The 9,278-nt window shown below is 34.5% G+C and overlaps 1 protein-coding gene across 2 annotated transcripts in view; it reads right to left on the reverse strand.

The window, feature by feature from the left end:
- Positions 1 to 8,962, reverse strand: part of LOC136819984 (hydrocephalus-inducing protein homolog) — a 46,691-nt gene extending 37,729 nt beyond the window's left edge. For both annotated transcript variants that reach the window (XM_067076218.1, XM_067076219.1), the window contains exons 1-10: positions 8,798 to 8,962; positions 2,963 to 3,088; positions 2,428 to 2,547; positions 2,110 to 2,244; positions 1,702 to 1,827; positions 1,429 to 1,502; positions 1,176 to 1,300; positions 734 to 842; positions 470 to 562; positions 127 to 253 (exon numbers count right to left, since the gene is read on the reverse strand). In XM_067076218.1, coding sequence (XP_066932319.1) covers positions 127 to 253; positions 470 to 562; positions 734 to 842; positions 1,176 to 1,300; positions 1,429 to 1,502; positions 1,702 to 1,827; positions 2,110 to 2,244; positions 2,428 to 2,547; positions 2,963 to 3,088; positions 8,798 to 8,878 — 1,116 coding nt within the window. In that variant the 5' untranslated portion in view covers positions 8,879 to 8,962. The remainder of the gene's footprint in view (positions 1 to 126; positions 254 to 469; positions 563 to 733; positions 843 to 1,175; positions 1,301 to 1,428; positions 1,503 to 1,701; positions 1,828 to 2,109; positions 2,245 to 2,427; positions 2,548 to 2,962; positions 3,089 to 8,797) is intronic.
- Positions 8,963 to 9,278: the final 316 nt, after the last annotated feature.

Consider the following 9,278-nt stretch of genomic DNA (forward strand, 5'->3'; position numbering starts at 1 on the left):
GCAAAAACAAGCAACTGTTTCGTCAGAATGAAAATGAAAGGATATAAAACAAGGTAACTTCAAAGTTAAGTTTTAATAGTACCTATCTAGCTTAGAGAGTGTCGAGTATTTACAGAAACAACTTACAACAGCTTTATTTTTGAATGTCTGTGTGATCAAAGCAAACTCGTCACGTAAAGAAGGATCTCCCAGACATTCTGCATAAAATTCATCTGTTTGCAATTCCTTCGTTTGTTTTTCTTCTCGAATATTTCTGAAAGAAAAGGAAAACATGCAACTGAAGAAGAATTTTTAAGAAAGGAATAGCTTAGAAGATGAAGAACTTTAAAGCAGATATAGAAGACTTATCGCAGAAGACAAATTTCTCATGAATACTCCATATACAGTTTTGCTTTCCCTTTTCACTGAAAGCTCCCTAATAAGCTCTCTAAAAAACTCTCTTTAAAAATAAGAAAAATTAAAAATATACAATGCGCGATGCTGGTTTTCTTCCATTTCAGTAGCAAACCATTTCCAAGAATAATTGACAATGACCTCACTTCTATTTGAGATTGTGACAGATCTAGAAAATGAATTCACCATAGCAAGATGTGATTTTAATGGAGATTTAGCCTTTTTTACCCATGACATAAAATTGCTGTTTTTAAGAAATTATGAAAATTAATTGAATGAAAAAAGTAATTGCAACTGATAAAACATCAATAAAATCGAGTGATCGGTTATGACTTCTTACTTTCTTGAAGCACTGGTGATAAATGTAGAATCGAGTTTGAGGTTGTTCTTATCCAGGCGAACATTGATATCGGTTGAATCACCATACAATGCCACATACACTTCTTCTCCTGGAGGTTACAGACAAAAACGTATTTACATTATATTCAAAAAAATCGCTCACAGCTATATTATTCACTTGTTGACAAATAAATTTATTAAAAACCAAAGGAAGGGTCAAATTATTGTTGAATTGAGGAATGTTTGCTTCGGTCAGTTTCAATTGATGATACAATTCTCAGGTTTTTCTCCAAGATGCCATCATTAATTACTAGTACCTTAGAAAAAAACAAACAATGCTTTATTCATGCTAATCAAGATGAATTCTACATTTCTAGTACTGAAATCAAAAACTGGAATACTTTTTTTTTGTGGAGACTTTCCTAATAAAAATATCATCCTACCAGTTTCATAATGTATGACAAGATGCGAGGCTTCGCTTCCTGTTCTCTGTGGATGAAACTTAACCTCAATCTGTAGATTCTTTCCAATGGGCACAACACCGTTCTCAGGAGACACGCTGAATGGCCTAGCATGAGTGAACATAAACAATCAATAAATTATTTATTTAGTTCTTTACTAAACTGTCAATCAATCATGAAACTAGGTTACAAATAGAATGTCTTAAATAAATAAAGATTCATATTGCATTCTTACCCTGGTGTTATCAATTGAAACTTTGCTTCAGCATTCCCGATGTTTCGAACCAATACCAGTTTTGAAGAGTTGTACTGTGAACAGAATGGAAATTAACATTAGTGAATTCACATGTGAAACAAAAACAAACAAACGTAGTTTATTCAGCTAAGTTTGACTACATTGACATGCCTTGGTTGACTAGTGGAAGACCCAAACGAAGAACATTAAATTTTAAACTTTTTCAAAGCTTTTATATAACAACAAAACAATAGCAGCAATAAAATGAAAAACCTTGACTGGACATGTCCCAAAATGAATCTCGTCAGGAAAGTCCAAGATTCCTCTAGCCCCTATAGCTATCACAGGCACAACAAATTTTTCCCTCTCAGTAATGCATATCAACTCATGGTTATAGTCCTGAAAAAGATCAGAGAAAAAGGTGATTAAAGAAAGTTGAATGGATGTTAAATGGATCTCAATTTAAATATTTTTATTTTGAATGAAGTAAAATTTGGTAACAAATCCAAGAAAGTTGGAGTTTTTTTCTTGTAAAAATGATATGATTTTGTCTAAATGAGTTATAAGACTGCTAAATTGTACAAGAAATGGCAAGTAAAATCATATAACTGCTTAATTGAGAATGACATAAATTGAAATAATTTTCAGTATACTCAGGATCAATTTTTCCACTCGCTTTACCTTCTTTTCATCAGGCATAAACTGAACAACAAAAACACAGTCCATTCCAGGAGCTGTTTTATGGCCAATGTCGGTTGGACTAATAATCTTAAAATATGGTGTTGTAGATTGTTCAACTTTCACAAGTCTTGCAACCTTAAATTTAAAAAAAATTACTTAAAAAATTAAGCACAACAAAATCGAAGAATACTTTCTCATCCACCTCTTCTATCAAATTCACAATTTTTAACTTTCAGACTTTTCAGCTGTAAATGCAGAGAATCTGTTGGATGTGGTTTTTGATTTCTTAAAGTTAATAATTAGCAGAATTAAACTCACGTGGTCATTATTTCGTAGTTGCAATGGTACTTTGTATGTTTTATGAGGTTCAAAGTTTTGAAACACAATCTCAGATGGAAAAGGCTGAAAGATTGGCTCTTCAATGTTCACTTTAGTTGCCTGAAATAAAAAAAAGTCAATTTTTCATCAATAAAATCTTAGTGATACTTTAAATAAACTAATATGTTGTGGCACTGCAAGCCTTCGAAAATTTTATCCATTGTAGCCTTGTAAGATTTTATTTAGTCATTATTCATCTTCAATTATCAAACACCTAAATGGCAAACAAAATTGTCGGTGTTGCAGTTCATTTTGATCCATCCAGTAAACAAAACCAAGAATTTTCCCCCTTTTTATTCTTTTGATCAAAACACACAGTTCAAGCAATGCAGAGCATGTGTTATTTTAAATTGTCATTACTCTTTGAGAATACAAGAAAATAGAAATATGGAAAGTGATCTTAATGTCTGCTGAATTTATTTGCAACTAAGCTAATGGTTTCTGTAAAATAATTGACAAAGGAATAAAATCAAACCTTTTGGTGAGTCATTTCAGACATATCTAGTAGCTCAATGATTTCTGGAACTCTCATTTCATAAGTTTTGTCAAGTTTCTCTTGAGTTGTCAAAGTGATCTCAGATAGGAAAGCAGATGGAGATTGCTATAAATATAAGAGACAGTGTTTTATAGGCTAGCTGGAATGCTGACTACGATTAAACCTGTCTAATAATAATTAAAAAATAATATTAATAATAATAATAATAACTAATATTTTAAGTGGCTGTAACGGAATAACGATTGAGCTTTTAGGCAGCTCAGCCATTGTCTCCCCCAGGGGCCACTGTAATAAATGAATATGAATTAAATTAAGTTAAACAAGAACGAGAACTAGTAACAATAAATTTCTAATTGAAAATATGCCGCTTCAGAGCTGATTTGAAAGTAAGAATTGACTGAGTTTTTTTCAGATTGTTAGGGAGGTTATTCCAGGTCAATGTGGTGGAATTTACAAACGTTCGTTTTGCAAAATTGTTTTTGGCCAGGGGCACAACGATATTGTTTTGAACTGCGAAACGAGTTTTTCGTTTTTTATAATAACCAGGGCATTTACTAACATATTTTTTGTATTCTCACTCAAATAGTAGAGATTAGAGATAGTAATAGGAGAGATTTTCTTTATCTTACTGAGACTAAGATAAGCCTTTTTACGAGCATTGTTAGCTTGGGCTTCCCAATTTAAATTTTTTATCAAAAATGACACCTAAATATATCACACTATTCTTACATTCCAGAGTGTCTCCTTGAAATTTTATCGGGACTAACTCTTACATTCCTTTTAGCTTCTTAGCTCGGCCGAAGTATATGACTTCCGTTTTGCCTGTATTAACAGTAAGTTTATTAAGGTGGAACCAATGGCCAACCTCGGAGAGTTGATCTGAGAGATCTTTTTTGAGTTTCATTGGACAGTCAGAACTGCTCTTATGCTTTGTCCAATGTCATTAATATATAGTAGAAAAAGAAGGGGTCCAAGAACTGAGCCCTGTGGGACTCCGTATGCCCCTTCAGCTGTCATGTTTGAGCAGGCATTTTCAAGGAGAGTGCACTGGACTCTGTCAGATAAATAGGATTGAAACCAGGCAAAAGAAGTGTCCCTGATAATAAATAAATAAATAATAATAGTTTTTTGAGGAGTATCTTATGATCAACTGTATCAAACGCCTTTTTTAAATCAACAAGAACCGCACCCACATATTTTCCTTTTCCAAGCTCCTCAAGGATAAAGTCAGAAACGCATATTTTAAATTGTGAATGACTTAATATTTTGGAGGGGTCAAGAAAGTTTGAGACTTGGTGGTGAACAATTTTTTCAAAGATTTTCATGGTTATTGGCAAAATGGAAATAGGCCTATATTTTGTTCACATCATCAGAGTCTCCCTTTTTAAAAACTGGAGTCACTCGCTTCTTTTTCCAACATTTAGGAACTGTACCAGTGGAGAGAGAAAGATTGAAGATATGGGCTAGATAATAGGAAAGAATTGGCGATCCAAACTTAAGGGCACGAACATTGATACCATCAAGACCAGTAGCCTTGTTGTAAAAAGTTGAACAAGCAAAATGCTGAATGGACCTACCTGGTGATGAGAATTGGATAAAAATAGTACAAATAGCAAGAGAGTAAAATTTGTGTAGTGAGCTATTTGAATAGATTACCGTGAGTATCACAGCTCAAATTAATATCGACCTGTGAAAAAAAACTCATTTTAGGCACGTTTTGGTCCAAATTTGCCCAAAAAATTATTTTTTCGAAAATCGGGCTCCATCAGAATTTAAATATTTCCATTTTATATCACTATGCAATATATAAAAAAAAAATACCCAGCCAATCTCGAGAAATGCTCATTTTCCCTAAATATGGCAGAAGAGAATTTCCCCAAATCCGATTTTTACAGGCAAAAATAATTTTCCGGAAAAAACAGCTTGAGCCACTTTTTGGAGAATATTGCCTTCTATATTTATGCAAAAAAATTAGAAAAAACTAATGAAGCAATTTCACAGTCCAGAAAACCCCATTTTTACTAGGGACTTTTTGGCCCAAATTTGCTCAAAAAATGATTTTATGAAAATTGGGCTCCATCAGATTATAAAAATTACCATTTTACATTACTGCGCAAAAAATCAAACAGAATATAAAGCCACTCGCGAGAAATGCTCTTTTTACCTAAAAATGACATTATGGGGATTTCCCCAAATAAGAAAATCCAAATTTTACAGCCAAAAAAAAATTTCCAAAAAAAAATGCTTCAGCCACTTTTTAGAGAACCTTGCCCTCTATCTTTATGCAAAAAAATCAGAAAAAACTAATGAAGCAATTTCACACAAGTTCCGAAAAACCCCACATTTTAGGCACTTTTTGGCCCAAATTTGCCCAAAATTATTGTTTTCAAAAATCGGGCTCTGTCAACGAACGAACGAACGACAATTGTCAGAATTGTTTATTTCCTGGAAATAAGCAACTTTCAGAAGTTCAATTTATTTTTGGTTGTGCTTCTTTTCAAAAAGAACAAAGATGAAAAACTACCATCAACCTCGCGAGTAAAAAGAGGTATTTTGACTAGTCTACGAAAAGTGCACTTATGCATGGGATCATCCCCCCCCCCAGGAAGATGGGGGGGGGGAATCAGATTTTGGTGCCAGGGGGGAAGTGAAAATTTCAAGCTTGATGGGGGGAGAAAGGCGAATAGGGGGTATATTCAGTCACTCTACCTAGTGGGGGGAGTAATAGGATAAATACAGACCTTCCTGGTGTGTTTGGGCATTCAGGCTTATGAGCCTGTCTTTCTTGGGATTTTGAGAGTCTTTTTTTGCTATAGTAGCTTGCGAATTGAGGCGAGTCTGGATCATCACTTCGCAACCCTTATACAATACGGCTAGGGGGATTTCCCAATTAGGGGGGGAGCACGAATTTTAAAGACAGGTGGGGGGGAAAAGCCAGATGGGGGATTTTAGCTCATATTAGGGGGGACCAAAAAGCTGGAGGACGCCATGTTATGCAGCGAATAGAATCCTCGTAAATTAAAATGCTTAAAACTGACCAAATTTGGCAATGTATAATCATTGCGAACAACCGAGAAAGTTTGTGTGACGTAAAGATTGCGCAATTTTTCAAAGATGAAAAATTACCATCAACCTCGCAAGTAAAAAGAGGTACTTTGACTAGTCTACGTAAAAATTGCGCAATAAACGAAGTGCTAGAAAATGCCAACGAAAATTGAAACTAGGAATTTATTGAATAATTCATTAATGAACTATCTATTGTTTTCTGAAAAAATAGAAAGACAATACTTTGCTCTCCACCGTTTCATTCGATGTTTATCAAGAGTCTCTATGATAAATCCATGCTCTAATACAATGGGGAACCTAGAAGAAACTGAAAAATTGTTACAGAACTAAAGTAAAAAAAACGAATAAACGATTATCATAATATTAATAGTAACAACAAAATAATGAATATAAGAAATATTTTTACTTTTATTTTATGACAATTTCTTTGAGTAGTTTTATTCAAAAAGTTCTTCCTGTTACACCACCCACCCCCTCCAACCCTGGGAAAACACACTAAGTTCACGCACACACATTCTAACAGAAACACACACACACACACAAAGATTATTCCTCTTCAGCTTTGTATTTGTCTAAATAGAATTGTGTAGCTTAAGATTTTAGTTCATCAGTATCAAGGTTGTGAAAATCAGTGTCAGGATGATTTATTAGTAACTCATTCCATTGCTTTGACGAATAACAAGAGAAAGAGTTAAAAGTCCAGAATTTGTGGTTTTGACCATTGAAAGTTTTAATAGTTTAATAGCTTTGCCCCTGGTGCCAGTTTTTTGATCAATGTAATCAAAATTAAGTGTTGATAGGACATCAGACGGTATTTTTGAATAAATAAGATATTCATTACTTTAACCTGATCAAAGATTTTGAGTAATTTAAGCTCAGCAAACAGGGGAGTGGCAGAAGTTCTTGGCTCACTAAAGGTCATGAGTCTTAGTGCAGTGTTTTGAAGAGTGAGAATTCTATGTGTGACAGTATTGTCACACAGTCCCCAGAGTTGACTAGCATAGCGAACATGAGAGGCAAAAATTGCATGATAAATGTTTAGAAGGATGTGAATTGGAACATAGTGACAAAGTTTGGATATCGCCCCATTTGCCCTTCTCAATTTTTAACAGCAACGAAAGAAGTATGAACCTTCCAGTTTAGATGATTGTACCCAAATACTTCACACTCTTACTTGGTGATAGAATTTTCTGGCAAAGCTTAATTCTTGGAAAACAGTCCATCTGTCTCCAAGGGGAACGAAAAATAACAGACTCAGTTTTGCTAGCATTCAAGGAAATTTTGTTGGCATTAAGCCATCTGACTAAGACTCTGAGATCAGCATTAACCCTCCCACAAAGACATTTTTGAAAAGTTTAGTAAATGAGTAGAATAATTACATAAATTATTGTGGAAGTGAACGCTTGAAACAAATGTTTGGGAAATCAAAAAGACAACTTTTGTAAGGATGTGAAGTTTTTTGAATATCAATGTGTGTAACGGACTGTTTTAATATCATCTAACTAATCAAACTTTTTACTGACCAAACTAATCAAACTCCTATTGGGCGGTTCAAGTTATATATAGTCCGTTACCCCCCCCCCCTGTGGATGACATGGACAGTTAGGGAAACCATCCAGGATCATGCCATTCTATCAGCCAGCAAAAACTAAATGACACTAATAAACTTAAGTTTCTTACCATTTACCATCGAAAATAACCAAAAACATTGCTACTTCCCAAAGCCGGAGACCAAAACAAATTATCTTAAGATTATGGCGCCCTTTTGGATCTATTGTTAAGGTCATCTAAAATGGTGGAAAGAGTTGCGGAAAGACAAAGGCACCCACTGCTTTGAGGGTGGCAACGCCAAAACGCCCAATATAATCTTCCAACTGAAGGCGAGTTAGTTGCCGCGCGAGTTACGTCATGCACTCCACCGCAGCGCACAACGAAGCATGTTTCAATGAGTATCATTAATTATAAGAATATCTTATGTGCTTACCTTCAGTAAACTTTGAGTGCTTCATTGAAAATGAAGAAGGTAAGAAGATAAAAAATGCGCTGGATAACTTTCATTGTAACAGTTTGGTCAACAAAATCATCGCAGAAAGTTTGAAAAAGTTTTTCCGACGCATAAAAAAATTTCAGCCAGTCAAAATCAAAGTGTGCTTATACTTACATGTTTGCTACATTGTCTACAGTAGGCTAAAAAAAGTGAGAAAAGACACAAACGCCATTTTTTAATGAGTGATGTTTTGATTTTTTTTATTGCGGCCGCGTACAGGAACTTGTCAAATGTTCCTAACTGATGGATTTTCCGTAACAATTTACATTTGAAAAACTTCAGGATTTCCGTAACATTCAATATTTTTTATCCAAAAAACCCTGTCGTCCACAGGGGGGGGTAATGGTTTTTTTCTGGAACTGCCCATCATTGCTTCAAAAATTGTGAGTGTTCAATTAAGGTTTGATCAATCTTTTTAATCAAACTTTGATCGTCCGATGAAGTTCGATTAGTTTGATTGTTTGAGGTTAGACAAGTTTGATAGATCGCGTCTGAGACATTTATGATGACGACGCATTTTAAATTAAAGGCTAAAATTTGTTGACCATTTGCCATTTAAAAAGAAGGCGAGGGGGAGGGTCAAAACCTAAATGAACAAATGCTGCTATGAAAATCAATTGTTTTAGCTTTGGGATCCCAATTATTTTACTCAAATGAATGGATAGATGAAAAGAAATTAACAAAGAAAAAATAAAAGATACCTTGACTTGTAAACTTGTTCTTGGTACAAGTTTTGGATTTTTTGGAGCAGATCCAAATCTAGCCTTCTTCTTTGGGCTCATTTTGCAAACAATTTCTGTAACTAATATTTTTCCTTAAATGTTTTTTACATATTTTTTTTGGTCATCTTCTCACTTTCATCAAATCTGCTGCTGCAAAATTGGAAAAATATGCTCTTTTGACCAGATTTGGTAAATGGCGGTCAGAGCTACGCTTTTTGTTATGGCTACTTTCAAAACAAACTTTTACTACTGGCTCCAGGCTTGGGGGACGGGGTTTGCGACGTAGGTGAGCCATTAACTTCGTACTTTATTCGCAACCGCACGCGCGCATATGAAGAAAGCGACATTCGTATCTTTCATGCATAACTTTCTGATATCCTTATTGTGTATTTGTTGTCCATAATTTAGCCACTAAAGGAATCAAGTGCAGTAATTACTAGCCGCATTGTATAAGGGTTGC

The sequence above is a fragment of the Clytia hemisphaerica genome, unplaced genomic scaffold (genome assembly GCF_902728285.1).
Source record: "Clytia hemisphaerica strain Z4C2 unplaced genomic scaffold, Clytia hemisphaerica genome assembly, whole genome shotgun sequence".
In the NCBI taxonomy this organism is placed as follows: domain Eukaryota; kingdom Metazoa; phylum Cnidaria; class Hydrozoa; order Leptothecata; family Clytiidae; genus Clytia; species Clytia hemisphaerica.